The following is a 20,012-nucleotide window of genomic DNA, read 5'->3' on the forward strand; positions in this document are numbered from 1 at the left end:
TAATATGGACACTGTAAATAGTCACAGCCGTGTGTAATGACAGCTGTTCTGGTTCGTAGAAAACTTGCAAACCTTGCTTACCTTCATATCATAAGTCTTATTTCTTAAAATCCACTTTAATTCATCTTTTGGTGGAGCTGTGCACATGATACAAATATCCTTCAAATGAACATTTGTTGAGTAGCATGTGGTAAAACACTGCAGTTACAGGACGGTGTGTAACTGCAACAAATGGCTGACCTCAGTATTACTCACAAGGCATGTTATTTCTGGGCATACTCTGTACACTCTTGTTGCACTACTGACACTACTTTGTGTTGGGAATCTTTATTTATACTTTCTCATGAACAGAAAGAGAAATAGAGATCTGACACATTTTCCCTCTTTCCAAACATTTATCTGAATGTCTTCATATTTATATGAGCTAAGTGTATTGTAAAATATGCTCAGGCTGTGTGTATTTTCTTCTCTTTAAAGAAGAAAAGCAGATTCCAACACTAATTTTTCTACCTCCAAAACCGCACCCCAACAGCTGGGGAAGTTCTGTCAGTGCGGTTTGAGAGGTTTAACTCTCTGGTGTCGTTGGGTTTTTTCCTCCTGATATGAGGTAACATCTTCTCTCTGTCTTCTTTCCCTCCTTGTGCTCCCCTCCCTCTGTCTCCTCCTCTTTTTGACTCAAGTTCAACAGGACTATGGGAATGATTACTGAGGAGCATTCTCCAACCGTCCTCCTCTCCTCACCTCCCTCCGCTCCTCTCTCTGTGCCCTGTACATTAAGACTAAAAAACTGAGGAAATTGATAAATTATTCCTTCAAGGCCTCCGTATTTCTTGGGATGGATAATTACTCCTGTCCTCTGTGTTTAAACTCTAATCCCTGCAGCAGCGGTTTTTACATTTTGTTTCCCCAGAGACCTTTTTCCAAATTACTCTTGCAACCAGCACTTGACTTTTGCAGGATCGTCTTTAAAATTATCTGGATTTTTAAGGCAACAAATCTAACAGCCTGACTTTAAAAGCATCCTAACAAAACAAGTGATTTTAGTTAAATTTGTGCCCTAATTTAGGTCTGGTCTAAATCTTTAGAAACATTATTTGCACTAGATTTCATTCCTTAGTATGAATAGAAACAAGATTACTTCTATGATCAGATAACTTTCTTCATAGAGCTGGAGGATTAATCCAGCTGCTTCTTCATTTGACAGCCTCTGAAACAAAAATTGATTAACCTACCTTCCCATAAGACCAAACAAACCCCGTAACACTGCTGCGATGATCACCACCGCTGATCTCAGTGCCATCTGTCAACAAATGCTCGCACACGCAGTGGTTTGCTGCAGCATCCTGCGCTTCAAGCTCAAATCGCTTTGAAATTAATCTCATCTTTTAAAGCCTGATGGATTGGCTAAATAGTGATGAGCTGCTTTGATGCTGATTGGCTGCATTCATTACTGAATCCCTCAATCTGTACATCTCATATACTGTAAACTGGGCAAAAATGTATCCCGAATATAACCCAGATGTGATCTTTTTATTTGTGGAAAATAATCAGATCTGGGCAATAGCGGGTAGAAACCAGATTTTTCCTATTTCATTAACTTAGTTCCATATTAATGTAATCTTTTGGACATTTGTGGGTCCCAAATCTGCCTGGGCAACAGTTATTCAGCTTGTTTTGCCTCCTCATTGCTTTGATTTTGTTGGAAAACTGTAGTCCCAAAGTCAGTCGCTCCATGCTTTCTCATGGTGGTGATTTTATGTTAGCTGCAATGATCCAGAAACAATCACTCACTGATCCTAAATATTCCCACCACCCCAGTCCAACCCCTGCCCCACGGTGGATACCAGCCCTACAATCCGCCCTACAACCGGCCCTACAACCCTGCTGCAGAGGCTTACAACAATGACCAAGGAGGTGAAGACGAGGAGGAAGAGGAGGAGGAGGAGGGTCCAGAAGAGCAGGACCCCTATTACCGTGGTTACCCCCCTCGGTACTACCCCCAACAGCCCTCACAACAGGCTCATGGCTACCATGTTTACCGCTCGAGCCCCACCCACTCTGAGGACACGGAGGTGAGGTCGCCGGGCGTCGCCGGGAGGTTTTCACGTGACGTCATGGAGGAGAGTGAGGAGGGAGGACTTTAGAGGAAGGATGGACTCACCTAAAGTGCTTGAGCCCTGCACGCCACAACACACAAACTGATAGTACACACAAATCAGACACTGACACGCACCTACACTTGTACCCCATCTGAAACTGTGGTGAGAGCCCCCCCTCCCTGTGTATCCAGTGGTTTTGTCCACCTGGTGAAACAATGTAAATAGCTCCATGGACTCTTGTACAATATCTCTGTAACAGGGGGGTCCGAAAAAGTGCCTGATCTATGTTAGCATTATCCAGTGGTAATGTAGAGGTAAGACTTGTTCCTTCTCATCTCACAGCTGATTTCAGGACTTAACCCTTCTTTTTGTGTGAAGCTGCATGTCTCCTTTGAGCCAAACATTGAGTGTGTAACTGGACACGTGCATCTTGTTTTGGTTGTATGTAACTAGCTAGATTATTTCACACTTCAAACGGAGGATGTTGAGCTGGCAACATGTGTACAGGCTGCTTTTTATAAGGATGAACCACGATTCCCCGACTTTAATGCGGTCTTGATTTCAGTGTGTAAACAAATTTTAAAATGTTTTTGAAGTGACAGTATTGTGTTTTTTTTTTTAATCAACACTTACTGGAGTTAACCCCCAAAACTGACTGTAGAAGTGTCACATTTCTGTTAAAGGGAAACTTTTGTATATTTTAACATGGATCCTATTTTCTGATGTTTTGTGACTGAGTGACTGATGGAGACAACAACTTTTGAAATTGGTCTAGTACTGAGAGAGAGCACTGCAGCCACAGCTGTGAAATAGGCTGCAATGTAATCCCTATGGGCAATTCTGCACCGTCAATTTACATCCACTAAAGTGCTTGTTTTGCCTCTGACAGGCTCAGATTGTTATTAGGAGTTTTACTTTTTCCCTCAGCAGCAGTTTGTTGAGTTTGAGTGGCAAGATGAAGAATTGTGGGAAAAAAACTGTTTAAACATCACACGCAAGACTTCCTTTGATCAGTTTGTGGTCGGATGATGAAATAGAGGAGCAGCTGCTGCAGAAGTGTGTGAAGGCAAACTCTTTTGCCATTTAGACCCAGCACAGGACCGCAGGGTGAATGGTTTCCATGGGAACACAGCAAGTTTCATCTAAAGTAAAGTTGGAATATAATGGACAACACTTAAATTATTTGAATTAACAAACTGCTCAGTTTCACTTTTTCAGCAATCTGCTCCTCTGCCACGAGAGTGAAATGCAGCTCCAAAAAGAAAAAAAATCTAAAAAGATGAATGTTTTGTAAATGTTTTGACCTCTAGCTCACCTGGTAGTGTGTGCACTCCATATAGGCTGAAGCCTTTGCAGCAGCTCAGGTTTGATCCCAGCCTGTTTGTTTGCTGCATGTTATATCCCTCTTTCTCTCCCACCTTTCCTATCAATCCTAAACTGCGCTATTGATAAAGGCAAAATGCAGCAAACATATTCTTTATAGAAAAAAGTGGCAGTAAATGCTGATGTTGTCGTGGTGCACCACAGATAAATGAATGTGTGGCAAACTCTGGAGGTGGCTTGTTGCAGGAAAAACAACAGTGGAAACATTAGTAAGAACTGCAGAGAGGAGTGCCAGAGTTTGTTGTGTTGGAGCAGAGAAAGCGTAGCATAATGTTATTTTTCTATAAAAGATTTTTATGTCACGGCTAAATATTTAGCTGATTTAAAAAAATGTGGAAAAGTCTGCAAGATTTTAGAACAAGACTCCTCCTTGGGTGAGACTTGGTCACTGTAACAAATGTACGGGATCAGTGAAAGGTAAGGACAATTGCTTAATTTCTCAGTGGGGTCTTTTCTGTAATGTTGTCAGACACTTGTAATAACAATCTGTCAGCCTGTCAGTGGCAAAAACAAGCACTTGTAATGGATTTGACAGTGCACAGTTGCCCATAGGGATTACATTGCAGCCTATTTCACCGTTGTGACTGCAGTGGTCTCTCTCAGTACTGGACCAATTTCCTAAACTGGTGTCTCCATTTGTCACTAAGACACAAAAACATGGGAAAATAGGGTCCAGTTTAAAAATACCTAAGTTTCCCTCCAGTTTAATATTACCTTAACACTGTGGAACACAAATATTACTTTTTTAAATTAGAATTTTGATTCACAGAAAATCTGGCTACCATCACATTTTGTGCTGCGACATTTCATTCTGTTGCTACAAAGATGGACCAGGTGTGTTCTGAGTTTTAACACTCAGGCTCGTGGTGAGTTACGAAGACAAATCTGTGTTGTTTGTGTCTCGTGTTGCTGCCCCAGTTTGTTTCGTTTATTGTACTTATGCAAAGTCGGGCCTGCTCACTGTGGAAGCTGTTTGCTCACTGGTTGACCTCTGACCTCCTGCTGGAATGAGACCTGGATCTAGTTATTACTGAAAACAGTTGGCTGCCTCTCGGAGAAACCAATAAGGACTGAACCACACAAGTGTAAACTTTACCCCCCTCCTGCGCTGCAGTCTGAAAAAACAAGCACTAAAGTAACCAAAAGTTGAGCTGTGAGCTGGCCCCGATCTGAGGTCCAAACTTGAACAGTTTTAATAAGGAATGTGTCTCGCCGCCACGCCCGTTAGTACAATATGATCTTATTTATTTTATATTTTGTTTGCTTTTATAACCAATAAATCTGTAATGAGACTATAAAATGTGTTTTAGGTCATTTGTTTAATTTTAACGACACAAAAAGGTCTAACGTTTACTAGATTTTACAACATTTATGTAAAAACTACTTGACGAGAAGGGTTATTAAATTCTTTATTAGCTATTTTACAACAGAATTGATTCATACTTGAACAACACTCTGAACATTTCTGACACACTGACACAACAAAAAGCTCAGGATTTCTTAACCAAAGTTAACTGTTTTGACTAAAACCACACAGATGGCCTGAATGTTGTCATAGTAACACATTAATTGGTTTCACTGTGAACCCACAAACCTTCAAAAGCAGGATCAGCTCTAACAAATGTCATTTTTTATGAGCCAGATCTGATCGTTTCATGGTTGCATAATAGAGGAAAACCCACGGAATCTGATTTTCTCTGATCAGAGCGGAGCCGCATGGTGGAATCTCAAGCTGTTTCTGGATAATTCAAGTCCTCGGTCACGTTGGGCAGCCTTGATTTCATTTCATCTTGTAGTCTTCAGGTCTGTGGAGAGAACACAAGACAACACATTAGTATGGGGAGGCATAAAAGTCTGGGAAAAAGAGCCGATAAGGAGAAAAAAACTGACAGATGAGAAACCGCACAGATCTTATCGGGGTTTTTTTTGTTTTTTTTTTTTGCTTTTTCAAAATGAGACCAGACACAGCATCCTCTTTTTGTGTTTTTTTTTTTCCCTTTAATTTTGAGTAGAGATTGCAGCCGACAGATATTATCACAGCATGCTGTATTGGTTTTGATACAAAGTAGAAAAAATGTTATCAATTGTAATAGCCCTGCTATCAACTACAGCAGTATGTTTATGTTGTTGATTTTCTGTCTGAGCTCTGTGTGTGTGCGGAGGAGGGGGCCACACATCCAATAATAATCTTTTTCCTCTGCTCCAAGGTTTTCTGAGAGAATATTAACTATGTGTTTAATAAAGGGTAACAATTGAATCGCCCTTGGTGACCTCAACCCCATCTCCCCTGACACACACACATATATTTGGTCAGTAAAATGAATAAGAGAGAGAATATTAACGAGGCTACGGCCCATCCCTTAAATAAACCAGGATTAGCTTGACCTTGACGACCACACGGCGATAGGCCTGAGCACACGCGCTGATTGGCTGAGGAGATTGGACCAGTAAACAATAAGAAGTGGCTCATTTATCACCGTGCACACACGCTCTGACAGGGATGCCGAACATAATGCAGACATGCTGTATGCCTCTGTACAAGGCACGCACGCACAGAGGACAGTATCTGAATGAAAACAGTTTCTGGATCAGAGCCCTCTGTGTGGATTCAGTTTGCACTTATTCATACCAAATGTGGGTTATGATTTGTTCATATGTGTTTGAAGTACCAGATGGAGGGTTCACCACATCACAATCAGTGAAATGGTGTCGGCGTCGTAGTAATTTTTAGGGTAATTTGTAGGTTTAAAGGGTCAGCCTCTTGTGGTAACCAGCCGTGCAGATTTGGCTTTGGTTGTCCGGGTTTTGAGAGTCTGAGATTTCTGCTGCCACGCAAATGGAGGTGAAAGGAATTCTGTGCTTCACGGTACTGAGATATCACATCTAGAGAATTCAATAGCAGCACTGTTTTGTGAAACAATGGTAATGTCCCTGTTGCTCTGGATAATCTACAGAAGATTTTTCTTCAGTAAAAAGTGTTTTGTGGATTTTCCGGGATATTTGGGACATGGGGTATTCAATCTTTCTTATTTTCAAATACTTTGAGTACCATACCATTCACCTCCATTGTATTGGGGTGGTTGAGGTTGAGACAACAGACAAAACCCAAACTATGTGCATGGCGGAATTACTCTGGTGTAGGCCTAGGTGATATGAAAAAAAAAAAAAATCAAATATCACAATATTTTTTGACCCATTACCTCAATATCCATGTTACGACAATATTGTAGGGTTGATTATTGGTGCTTTCACAAAATATTTACACAATGAGACTTTTGATAAATAATCATCAGTAACGTGGATATAATGACTTAAGTGGGTAAAGGCAAATAATTGAACAGCTAGAACAGTGTGGTAAGTACAGAGAGTGACTACGGATGGACATGAAATCTTTTTCATTATACAGCTGGGTTGAGAGTATTGTTTTGCTCAGCACAGGTTAGCTGCTGCTGCTATGTTAGCTTGTGCCAACCCGGCAGACATTGAAATGACCCTGGAGAAGGAGAGCTCTGGATTCCGGAGATGATCCTTCAGTGCATCTAACTTATGTAATGGCAGCAACAGAAAGTTTGCTGATATTTCTTATGTTAACTTTGAATTTATTGGTTAAAAGTCTAACTAAGGCCTGGTTGTTCAATAAATGAATTTCAAATTGCATTTGTTTTTTGTTGTCGGCCAAATTGCATTCCTATTCTTACATTAGATTTTTTTTTTGTTTTGCGAGGAATCGAGTACTTTATATTAATGTAATGTCAGTGCTCAAATACAAAAGTTACTTAAAATGCCCTTACCTATAAACTACATCACTGTGCTGTAATGTAGCCTTTGAAACCATATTACAAAATCCAATGTCTAAAATAATAATTAGTCTCACATCACAGTATTGATATATTGTCCCACCCTGGTCTCAGGGTAAGAAAATACTGGGGTTATTTTTTGTAATTTGGGTGAACTGACATTTAAATAATTTCACAAATAGTGCTGTCCCAACACCCTTGTACTCATTCCACTGATACAGTGATCATTTCAAATCAAGACTTGCTAGCAAATGGTATATTAAACTTAATACAAAAACAACCTCCACAAACCTACCTGTACATCACATTATAGATGATGTAAAGAAATATACAACAGTTGCATGACTGTGTTTTATAGTAGTCTTGTTATCTGGGTAGTTACTGTGTGAAATGGAAATATTTACAACATCCTGGAGGGTTAAAGTGTATTGACTGCAGTAACAGCAGTGTTACGGTATATTAGACCGTGATGTAGCTGAAAGTTGAGCCACAAGGTGTAAACCTTTTTCTATTTACCACTTGATCTTTTTTACGAGCTCACCAGCAGTCACAACCTCTGAGCAGTTAAAATGAAGAGAACCAGTAGACTTGAGTGTTGAGCAACTGCTTCTACAGATGAAGAGGACCAACCCTGACCTGGATAAAGAGCTGGGAGATGAATGGTTGGACGGATTGACGGATGTGAGAGCTGAGCAGGTGGAGGAGAGACTGCTCTCAGTTAACCTGTCAGAATGATGTTTACTACAGGTGAAGCCGGAGAAATGCAACAGGACGACATTATCATGATCAGCGAGGCACGGGTCACAATGTCACTCCAATCTCCAACCAGAAAATACTTGACTCAAAAAGCCATGAATATGATTATGCCAAATAACAGATGCTCTCTCACACCCCGCAGAGAAACCTTGTATGTCCAGACAGGAAGTGGCGGGAAAACAGCCGACTTCCCCCCACATGTGTTTGTGACATTTCACCATTTATATTCAAATGTTTGGCATGACATGCAGGCTGGGGGGAAACAGAAATCTCTGCAAAGTTTCTGTTAAACAACTGCTGATACACATCCAGAGAGCACAAAGCTGAGGTCTGTTATATTGCAGTGCCCTTCAGTGTTATGTTGTTGGATAATAGCATAAAGAACAACGGTCCTAATTTATAAAGCTTTTCAGGGAAGCTCACAAGGCACTCCAGCACAACACCACGAAAACTTTATATGCAGTAAATAAAAATGTCAACTTGGGGGAAAAAAGGTCATATATTTAGGTACTAGAACTGTTTGCAAGTTCCTATAACCGTATTCACACAGGAGCAGTATCATGTGAGTCTTTGTTCTCTGTGCATTATGTCACATACTGACAGCTCTCTGTAGGCTGACAATCATTCACAACACAGCCACGTGTTTGTAGTTACAGTGAAAATCTTTTTTCCTGCATGATTAAAGTGTCAGAGTGAGACTGGCCACAAAAAGCGGTCCGCAAGCTTTTACATCGGACCGATTCATATATATGTTGCTTTGTGAGTCGGGGTAAACCATAAATTGTTGACCATTCAAGGATTCAATCTAAGGAGCCTGATTCAACTGTTTATCTCACGGTCGAACTGGAACAGTTGCAGGAAAATGTGGTCATGAAACAAAGGGATCACGCCATTCGGGCCATGTGGGGGTGCTGAATATATAATTTTACATAGGAGGCAGAGTGTGATACAAGAGACCCCACCCCCACCCTCTAACCTCTGACATGGAGAACCAAGACAGTATTTTTTTTAACCTATGAACACTTCTCTCAAAATCAGCAGCAGCTTAAAAACAGCTGTTTGCAGCCTGCATCGCTCTCTGTCTAAGGGAAAGTTTAGGTGCAAGTAGGACCTGAGAAAAGTGATGAATTCTGCCTGTCTGTCTATCAACCTATTCTGCTCCCTTTCAGTACTGTGGACAGCGCTGCACCTCCACACACAACAGCTCTCAATGGAAGGCATGCTATTATTAAAAAAGTTCTCACGCTAAGTCAAGATGACAAATTGTTGACTTGCGTGTTTCTGCGTTTTTGTCTGGTGTGGGGAAAGCTGAAACCAATGTCACACATGAGAATATGGATTAATGAACAAAAAAAAGAGAAAAATCTGATAATTCAGCTGTCAGTCGATGCTAGACAAGACTTGACAAATCAGATTTGATTGTCAATTTTTAGCAGGGACACCCAATGGTACCACCACAAGATTAACGCAGAATGTGTGAACATGACTGCACTGTTCACTTCTGACAAGGTCTGAGCAGGACGAGTCAATTCTCTGCACTCATTAACATAAAGACAGGTTAAGTGATACACCACCTACTGTGCCTCTCCTCCAAAGTCAGGTTCACCCTTTTGTTGGTACCTTCACCATCTGCCATCAGATTTAAACCTTTATTTCTTTTGAATGCTATATACGAAGAATCTGTTTGAACTGACTACTGAAAACTTGAGAGTATTTGAAATCATTATTTTTACAGATAAATGAGGTGCTGACCGCAACATTCCAAACAGCTGAAAGATGTCGTCTAAAGCTACTTACGACAACTACTGTATCACAATGTCAGGCTGGTTGATGCACGCTGAGGTGGTGTGAGTAGAAATGTGACACGGAGCTCAGATCAACATCACCCCCTTCTGGCTGTTCCTCATCAGTACAATACAAGAAAATATGATTATGTGTGTGTTTGGGTGTGTATTAGTCGTTATGGTGCAAAGAACACAAACATTAAAAAAACTCCCAAGTGAGGTACTTTCAAAAGTTTGGGACAATTTAAAAAAGCCATTTGAAGATAGAAGTGAAGGGTTAGCATTAGCTTTTATTAGCAGAGGTTAAAATCTGTAATTTTCTGTTTAGTTCACAGTATTAGGTAATATATATTTTCTCTGCAGAAGATACATTTTGTTATTTGTCATCTTGTAACAACTGAGCAACAAATACTGAAAACACTAATGTAAAAATTCAAGGTTGTCTGTATTTGAAACTTGAGTAGGACTGCACTCTAATATCTGGTATGCAGGTATTCGTTTGCTGGATAAGCATAGTAGGGTTCTTTTTTTTTTAAAGAAATGACAAAGAAATCATAAAAATATAAATCTTATAAAAAGAAATCTCAAATCTTAAATTTGTTGGAGCTAGCATGCTGTTGTGCGCTTCTGTTTCACAGCACTTTGTCTGGCTTTGTCTCGTATTCAGAGCCTTTAATTATGAGCATTTATGTTCAGCATCCCTGTCAGCCAAAGCTCCAGATATTCACTGTTGATTACTCCTGAAGCTCCACAGCCCCAAAAATGGTATTCTGTACAGCCTTAAACTACATCACAGTGTACGATATAATCAACCCTTAGAAGCAAAAATGTTCTACTAAATAGCATACCTGGGAACCACCGCACTTAAACATGAAATATTACAATTACACACATTCTGTGTGCACTGTTTTTGGTTTCTCATGTCTTTCAATAATTTATTCAGATCACAAGCAAGATCATGTTTGGTGACAGTGAGTTTTCTCTCGTGGGCTGAATTTAAAAAAAAAACAAAAAAAAAAAAACAGAAGCCTTTATTCATGAGCTTCAGTACCTTGTTTTACAGAATCCCTTGAATGTGTAACACTCCACACAAACACACACCAAAATGGCTGATCAACGATAAAGAGAGTGATCCTGATAATCCTGTGTGTAATACAGCAGATAATGCTTTCATCTGTATTAGTGTTTAAACACAGTGACATCAACATGCGTGTGTATGTATGGACAGTGTCTGCTGGCATTTGTGAGCATAGTGTGTGTTCTACGTACGGTGTCCACAGCCTGGGGAATGCGTCTATCTCCTCCTGTGTGTACTCGCTGAGTTTCCTGGGGATTTCTCTGGGCTGTGGCAGCTCCTCCGTCAGGTTGGCTCGGATGTCGTCTGGCAGCTCCTAGTGAGGAGGACACAGAGGAGACACTGAAATTAAATCAATCAAATAAAATGTGGACAGGAGAAGGAATCGAGGGGAGATGGAGTTTAATAAGAGGAGTAAGACCTGAAAGTTGGTGACATGAAAAACAAGGAGAGAGTAAAGAAGAAGGTAATGTTCACACTTAAAAATCCTCATAAGCAACTTTGCAGTGCCTGAACTGCTCTGAATTGTAGATGAGACTGCAGTTACTCACAAGGCTCGGAAAGCCCATCTGCTAGTGATTAGGGATGCAAACTGCACAACATCAATTCTGATGGTGGATATCAAGTCCCGACAAAATAAACGACAGGTATCTGACTTCCCTCAGCTCTAACTTTTGACATCAAACACCTCATGTATTGCTTCACACGTCAAAACTCAAAGACCTGGTTTTCTTCCATTGCCTGGAATTAATGATCGTGTTCTCTCGCATGAATAAAAATTACATCCAGTTAATAACTGGGCAGATCGCCAGTTCAATTAACAGTCTGTCGAGCACTTTTTGGTTTAAATTCATTTCAGAAGCTGTGACGTGTGACGCTGGTGGTTCTCGCCAACATCATTTTAAAACAATCAAAGCTGAATGCTCCCAAATGCCTGCAGATCATTGCATCAGTGACGCAATCAAAGTTTTCTCTTTGAATCAAAGAGGAAGAGGAGACAAGTTGATAGATTTGATAACTAAATAGAAACATATTGATAACCCAATTTTAATGTGATCAAAGCAGTATTTATTCATATTTTTGGCCTCTTGGTGGAAACAGAACAAGATGTGCTGTTGAACACAATGCAGAATATACAAAGCACAAGACTGACGCCAACTCTCAGTTGCTTATTTACACTTCCAGCAGACACAAAGCCACATTCATGCTGGGATAGGCTCCAGCCCCCCTATGGCCCCTAACAGGATAAGCGGTTACGGAAAAAAGTTTGTGACAGTTAAGACCTCACATATTCAAATATAAGTCTACTGACTTTTAAGGCCTCATATTTCAAAAATTGAATTTAAGATAGGATTTAAGACTTTATTTATTTTAATAAATAAATGAATAGATGAGGACTTTAAGGACCTGTAGACACCCTGGTTCAGTAGAACTGAGTTGGGTTATCAGTCTCTGTGGGTTTGTCACCCCTTCCTGAGGTTGTAGTGGTATTCTGGTTACATTGTATAATGTGGTATGTGAACATTTGCTTGTCAACGGTAAAAAAAAAAAAAAAGGCAGCTGGTTGGAGAATCTCACCTGCGCATGCTCCTTTCCTCCTTGTCAGACTTTTTACACATACTTCCATTAAAAAATGATTTCAAGTTTCAAGTATAATAAAGCATTTGTTCAACCAAAAATAACTTGTTTTCATTCTCTTATGGGTCACTGTAACTAGAAATAAGGACAAGAAGATGAAGAAGAAGAAGAATAGTGTAATAGATAAGCAACTTTGAGTTATACAAGAGTGAGAAGATGTAAAAGTGCTGCTGAAGGAACCTCTGACCCAGTGGGAAACACTACGGCTAATTGTCCGACTCTTTAAACACACACACCAGCTGAGATAATGTAGGTGAAGAAAAGGACTAATATTCTCCTCCGTCGAGGGCAACACTCAGCTTGAACTACATATATTAGTTTCAGAGTAATTAATTGACATTAATTGTAAAGGTGACCTGGATGAAGGGTGATTAAAACTGGCTCATTCTTCTGTGTCAGTATCTGCAGAGTGATATCAGTGCACCCCTCCTGATAATGTGCCCTCTTCCTGATTGTCCCTAATAAGCCTGGACAATGAAGGCATAATGGGGGCAGTGTGAGGACTCATCAGCTCGGAGAGATACAGAGAAACTGGACTTACGTCATCAGGGAAGATGTGTAGTCGCTGCATCATGGTGCGGCGCAGCAGGTTCCTTGGCAGCATGCCGTAAACCGCTAACTTCACAATCTGGTGAGAAGAAGCACATTAAAAAAGGTTGTCACACAATCAGCTCACTCTTTCTTGTAAAAAGACGGCAGATTAAGCAACATTAAAAACTTCATATTCACATTTTTCTCACATTTGTTTCCAAAACTGTGTTTCTCAATGTGAGGCATGTTGCACAAATGTGAATTCGACTTGGACGGAGTTACTGGACTGAGACATTGGACAGAAATATTGGAGCGAGATGTTGGACAGAGGCTGTGCTGACAAATCATTCATCTGTCCAATTCCGTTTCTCCCTCTTCGCTCGCCAACCCTCCGAACCTCATTTTAACTAAACCGCCATCAGGAAACACGTCTGTGGTCACCGGCTGGACTAAAGCCTGCATCAGCGTAGAGCCAACGGCAGAGTTAACGTCTGGCCTGGTTCTGTAAACTACAGATTGGAAACCAGTACAGGTCATTCACCTACGTCTAGTGTTTCCCACAGGACGGGAGCAATTTCACAGTATTTTACGAGCCACACGTGGAATAAGTTGGCAAACCTTCCTGTGTATGGCTCTCATTCTGCTGTTGCAGTTGACATGTTAAATTATTCTGAACAGCCTGTTATTGCGCAACAACAAATCACTCCTGACCTGTGAAGCGCAGTATTCAGATTAAACACCCTGTGTTCCTCTGATAAGTCTGAAGAGGATACATGCATGCTGTAACATACATATCAAGCAAGAAAGGGTCAACTAAATGTAGGGGTGTAACGATTCTCCAAATCCACAAGGGAAAAAAATGAGTGGGTTTCATTAAATCAGATACAACCCACTAATATATAGACATAAATAACAAAATAATGATTTAATGAATAATTTGATAATAACGACAAATAAGTTAGCTACATAAAGACAGCCAGTCGACACATTGCTGACCACCAGATAACCATAATATTTCCACTCAGCTGATCTCAATGTGCCCAGGGTGTGATCTAATAAACAAACATCAAATTCAGTGACTCGCATTGCTATTTCCTAAGCTTGTATAGCTGTCAAAATATGCGTGAACACTGATCCATTATAACTTTCTTCACCAGCTCTATATGACGGCACAGAGATTGCAAAAATATAAACCTAAGTTACCTAGTTAAGACAGATGTTTTAAATGTGGTATAGAAGAGGGCTCATTTTTGCATTGCACCTGGTCATGTACAAAGCTCCATACATTCTGGCACGACTTTAGTGACAAAACCTGTAGGATTTGCTTTTTGATTGGACTCACAAATTTGCCTACTGGGGAACTTAACAACCATTAGTTCTTCTTTACAAAACTTCCAAAACAAGTTTTTGGAAACAGCTTTGAGCATTACCAGGAAGTGCATAGCGGCGATGCTTCCTATCTCCCCATAGCAGGGTGGTTTTTGGAAATGAAAGGTTGCATTCCACTTGAAAAGATCACATATACTCTATGAAACAAATGCAACACCTTTCTGAAGATTTGGCAGCCCTCTTGACATGTTTTGATACTTTACCAACACCTCTATCAGATTTGGGAGGGGAGGGGTCTGGAGCCATGTTTGTGTGTGTTCTGTATTTTTTCTTAAATTGAAAATATGAAAAATATTCCAAAAGAAAATTTGCAGGAGCCATGTGGGTGTGATTTCCATGGTAACACAGCCAGATTTATCTACAGTATACTGGAAAAATGACAGACACAGACAGGTCCAGTCAAGGTGTGTGCAAGAAAGAGAGGAAAAAACAGAGTGCAAGTGAGACTGGGGCAGGGAGGGGCTGAGAGAATTAATGTGCTGCATGCAGCTCTTCCATGGGAAATAGTTTACCTATTTTATATAGCAAACAAAATCAAAATGTGTTGTACAATGCTGATATTACTGGACTGTGAAATGGAGGACAGGACAGCCATATGGAAGTTTGTGTCTTGGTTCTGTTCTTGGTTTCAGACTGTCGCACCCCTCAACAAATGTTAAAATGAAGACATGGACAATAAACTGATGATAATAGTCAAATAGATCTGTTTCAAAATCAACTATCTTTGTCTGTTGTCAAACCTAACATGATGCTCAGTGTTAATGGATATGAGCCACAGAAGCAACACACTGGGCCATAAAACATTACTTCAGTTCAAAGGATTAGGCAAGTATTATTTTATATATTTGGTGATGTTAACAAATCTCATAAAACACACCAAAACCAACAATAAGTTTTTCCAGCTCACAACACTTTCTGAACCACAAGCCTATTCATTTCTACCAGGTGTGTATATTTAAAAAAAAAAACAGGTCACAAATGTAAAGTTTCATCTTTAATTAAAAAGCTTAATAATTTCCTACACTGCTACACCAACAGAAGTACAGTGGTATACTGGTATTTTGGGGTCTTATTTATAATACAATGTGTAGGATCTGTACTAAAAATGCACGTACAAAAAGCCAAAAAGTATTTGACAATTTCTACAATCCGGCTTCCACCTCACCATCTGTGTGGCCAATTTCCCATCTCAAAATGTTCATAAGAATGGGTCAAAGTTTGTCCCATCAAGTTTGTTTTTATACATCACAGCTTCTGAATGGGAAGCGGCGTACACCTTTTTCAGGCCTCTTTTTGTGCGTATGCAATGTTTTTAAATGAGAACCCTGGTGAGTATTTACAGCAGCAGGACCGTGTATGTGGGATTGCCTTAAAAATAAACTACAGTGTCCGTGTTCACCAGAAAGAAGGAGCACGTTTCCCCATCAATTAACAGTCTTAATAGAGGCTCTGTGGCACAGAGGAACAGGCTATTATCAGGCTTGGGCTACAGAAGAAGAAATACTTCTTAGTGGATCAATTTATTGTTGGTTTTGGTCTTTTCATAGGATTTGTTGACAATACAAAAAAATCCACACTATCGCCAGATTTATCCTTCAGGCTCATGAGTTGCTTCTCATTCTCTCCTTGCAAGAGTCTGCAACCCAAAACCATGAATATGCAACACAACCAAAACCCCAGGGGTTATCCTTGAACTGACATCCTTGTACTGAGTTTCAGAACACACCAACCACCACCATCACCAGTGTAAAGCCACTGCTGTTTAATCCCCATTCTCTGCCCTTCACATTAACATGCACGAGCAGCACATATGAAGGAAGGGATAAATGTCAAACCAAGGAACACCTGCTCTGCACAGCATGGGGCCGACAAAGAAATGAGACTAATCCCCAAGAATGTGGGTTAAATTATACATTCAGTATAATAAAAATTCATGGTGTGTGTTATGTGGCAGTGGCACGTCTGAGGGTTTTGAATTCTCTCTCAATAGTTATTAAAAAAATGGAGAATACTGTTGATGACACTTACAGCTTTGGGGTCTTTATGGTGCAGCTGGGCAGCTGTGACCTGTTTGAATCCACCTGGATACCTTTAGGGAAAAACAACAAGCTCAGTCAGTCATCAGTCATCAGATGATGCAACACCACTGAGCATTAACATCCCTGAAACCTCTCATGTAATCCATTTACAGCTTTAACAATGAAAGGATGCTACCAGACAAGACAAAGCATATCTTTTACTAAACACAACCTATATACAATATACATCCTGAATACATTAAAGAGCATTCAGTTGTTTTATCTACACTTCTAATCAAATCATTTTTCTGTTTTACCCAATAGAAATACATTAACCACCTGTGAAAAAATGGGAATGCGTGTTAACAATGTTTGAGCAGTCGAAGGATATTAGAACAGCTAAAGCAGACCTCAGTGTGCGTTCCTTTAAAGTGCTGTATTGCAAGCCAATCTTGGACCAACACCAGCCACCCATAATTTCTAATACACATCATGCATAAAGTACTTTACTGAGGAAACAGGTTATTTATTTCCAACAGTTTATTGTCACAAATCTGTGAGTCCAGAATAAAAATACAACACAACTCTAATCGACCACAAAAGCTTTATGGGTTGTAGATCAACAAAACGCAAGTGGGTCATTCCTTTTCCTGTAGTGTGAATGTGACAAGAGACTTTTCAAAACAAAAACATTTCTTGCATTGGTATCGAAGAACAAAGACAAATTGGAAACAGGATAAAAAGGAACAGGGGGAAAAAACAGGGAGAAGTGAAGTATCATATGAGGTAGTATCGACTCACCCAGTGTGAGATGAGTAGACTTTCTGCTCCCACTTGTTTCCAGAGAAAGCTATGTGTCTGCTGTTTATAACTACGACATGGTCACCACAGTCACCTGCAAAGATATTCAGAAGATGTTTGTTCTCAGGCGTATCGTTACAGTAAAAATTATGAAGAAATAATTGACTTTTTTATCAGAGAGACAGACAGGTACAGACACAGCTAGTTTGGCAATGATAATACCAAATATAGTGGTTAGTTGCAAGACCAACAAAGATTACCGTGACAATGTCAGTTTTTAAAGTAAAAGTAATAAGGAAGTAAAAACAGCTGTGAAATGTATCCTGTACTGCCATCATGTGGAAGAAACACACCACAACAACCTTAAAGAGGAACTATGCCCTTTTTCAAATTTTATACATGACATTCCTGTGGTCTAAGACAGTCTAACAAATATTAGTAAACAAGGACAACTCTTAAATGAATAGAGACAGGTGTTATAAATGACACTGAGAGCACCAAGGAGGCTGTTCTGAGTATATGGTTGCATTTTCTGTTTCAGAACCAAGAACACTACGACAGACTAAAGCTCATATTGGTATAAAAAAAGAAAACCATCTGTGGGTCGAAAAAAATCATGCTTCCATACATTGTCTATGGAGCTGTTCCAGACTTTATACTTGATGAAATCACAAGTTTGAGACTTACTTCTCTGATTTCTGGCTTTGAGAGAGAGATGCTTGGGTTCACAAACACTGATTGAACTTTCCTAAGCCATGGGAATAATAATTTGGAATTCTTAATAAAGGCAATGTTCCCTAAATATGGGATGTGGTTTCATATTAGAAAAAAAAAAACAATAGTTAATACATAGTAAATAGTTTATGTTAAAGTTAGACAGTTACTTGTGACTTTATACGTGTGTGTATGTATGTATGTGTGTGTGTGTGTCCTGTGACTGGTGGACTCCTACTCACTCAATGCATGGTAGATAGGCTTGTGTTTCCCCTGTAACCTCACAGAACACATAGTCGCAATCTTCCCAGGAGGCTGCAATCGGGCATCGATCAGAAACCAGGAACGAGCGAAGGTCGCCCATTGCTAAGAGAAGAACAAGGAAAGAATGGGTTTAACAAAGTGACCAGCATGGGACCGTTGCATGTTTAATAGTATGAAAAGCAATAGAGACCTGAATATTCAGCATTGACCTCTTCACTAAAAACAATCTGACAGGTCACCGTAGGAAAAGCACATGTGTAAATAATAAAATGAATGACGGCTGAATTCCATTTAGCTGCTTTAGTTTTATGGTCCTGGTTTTGTGCATGCTGTCGCACTGTCACTGTCATGACTTACTCTAGAATATAATGGAGCAATCTTTCATGTTTTTTCAGATACACCTAAGTTTTTCTACTATAACAAGTCAAAATATCTTCTGTGAAAAAGGTCTATGGCGGGGCGTCAGTGGCTTAGTGATAGAGCAGACACCCCATGTACAAGGCTGTTGCAGCAGCGGCCTGGGTTCGACTCCAGCCTGTGGCCCTTTGCTGCATGTCACTCCCTCTCTCTCTCTCTCCCCCTTTCACGCTTGTCTGTCCTGTCAATTAAAGGCTAAAAAGTCCCCAAAAAATATCTTTACAAAAAAAAAGAAAGAAAAAGGTCTATGGCATCAGACTGGGTGGTGACTTTAGTTTAAAGCTCAGAACATTTCCAGTAAGAAATCACATGATTAATTTCTATTTGGTAATGTTGCCATACTTGTCCTGAAATAAAATAAAGACTCAATAACCTTAACCCCATGAACAGAACAGCACCATCAACAGCACAAATACACTGCTGATCAATCCAAGTCCTATGTACCTTACATTAAATACACAGGCCTGAATGAAGGCAAAATTGTCAGAAAAACCTCCTCAAAGGAATGTGGCAGATATAGCAATTATTAATGCAATCTAATGTTTGACATATCATAGCCTACATTTTCAAGCTTGTTGGTGGTTGTTAGATGCTCAACTAAAAGCACCAACAAGCCAAGCTGTTCAGATTTTTTTTTAATTAAATACAATGTAAATGTCTTAAAAAATATATATTAAAAAATAGTTCAATAAATACTAGTATGGTTCAATTAACTTAAAGCTTAAATCGCAATTAAAATCAAATGTCTTATACCTTGCTTTTAATGTAATTAACACACACACACAGTTTTGAAGTGTGTATATAAATAGTGGAACTTAAAGTAGCCACAGAAAACACAAATGCTTCAAGATAGCATAATTTGACTGGGTGAAGTTAAGACGTTATGTTAAAGTTTAAAGGGCTTGAAATAATAAAACAGTTAACCTATATTGCTTCTCGCAAACTACAGTGTTAACGCTGGGCCGCAACAACTCTCGTTTATTTCTCTGACAGTTAGCCGCAACCACACACCGTGGCTAGCTCATTAGCAACGCTTGTTAGCTAACGGCCCGTTTGTGTTTTACAGTAACTTAACGCACATAACGGGTCAACATGTGAGATGAAAATAAGACCATATAATGTATAAAGTGTATGGTTACCTGGGCAGAGCGGGAGAAACTTGACATTTCGATGAAACTACCTGCACATCCTCAAAATATTTGACCCTCAACCAACGTGAGTGGCAGTCCGTTTAGTAATTAGTCCCAGTTGAAACAAGATGTGAGACTTCGCGTGTCCTGTATTACGAGTTTATTCATATTTAGCCCATATAAGAATATAAACCGCCAATTCGTGGCTGCGGTCAA

At 39.8% G+C, this 20,012-nt stretch overlaps 2 protein-coding genes across 6 annotated transcripts in view; one reads left to right on the forward strand and one right to left on the reverse strand.

Moving 5' to 3' along the window:
• col14a1a (collagen, type XIV, alpha 1a) overlaps positions 1 to 4,716 on the forward strand; it is a 188,890-nt gene extending 184,174 nt beyond the window's left edge. For 4 of the 5 annotated variants that reach the window (XM_049584055.1, XM_049584054.1, XM_049584057.1 and 1 more), the window contains one exon: positions 681 to 1,909. In XM_049584055.1, the coding sequence (XP_049440012.1) occupies positions 681 to 709 (29 nt within the window). In that variant the 3' untranslated portion in view covers positions 710 to 1,909. Of the gene's footprint in view, positions 1 to 680 lie in introns of all 5 variants that reach the window. The other variant, XM_049584058.1, reaches the window with a different exon arrangement.
• Positions 4,717 to 4,866: 150 nt separating this feature from the next.
• Positions 4,867 to 19,929, reverse strand: mrpl13 (mitochondrial ribosomal protein L13). The gene is made up of 7 exons (XM_049584076.1): positions 19,806 to 19,929; positions 18,228 to 18,351; positions 17,272 to 17,365; positions 16,481 to 16,541; positions 13,074 to 13,160; positions 11,089 to 11,210; positions 4,867 to 5,287 (listed from the first exon to the last, which is right to left on the reverse strand). Exons 1-7 carry the CDS (start codon positions 19,830 to 19,832, stop codon positions 5,263 to 5,265), a joined length of 540 nt encoding a protein of 179 aa, XP_049440033.1. The 5' UTR covers positions 19,833 to 19,929; the 3' UTR covers positions 4,867 to 5,262.
• Between the last annotated feature and the right edge of the window lie 83 nt (positions 19,930 to 20,012).

The sequence above is a fragment of the Epinephelus fuscoguttatus genome, linkage group LG8 (assembly GCF_011397635.1).
Source record: "Epinephelus fuscoguttatus linkage group LG8, E.fuscoguttatus.final_Chr_v1".
In the NCBI taxonomy this organism is placed as follows: domain Eukaryota; kingdom Metazoa; phylum Chordata; class Actinopteri; order Perciformes; family Serranidae; genus Epinephelus; species Epinephelus fuscoguttatus.

What these genes read in the sequence shown, in the direction of transcription:
- mrpl13 (XM_049584076.1), bottom strand. Translation starts at nt 19,832, where the DNA reads ATGTCAAGTTTCTCCCGCTCTGCCCAG. An exon ending in TACACATCTTCCCTGATGAC is followed by an intron (nt 11,211 to 13,073) that starts GTAAGTCCAGTT and finishes CCTCCTCACTAG; the next exon opens with GAGCTGCCAGACGACATCCG. An exon ending in TTCCCCAGGCTGTGGACACC is followed by an intron (nt 5,288 to 11,088) that starts GTACGTAGAACA and finishes TTCTCTCCACAG; the next exon opens with ACCTGAAGACTACAAGATGA.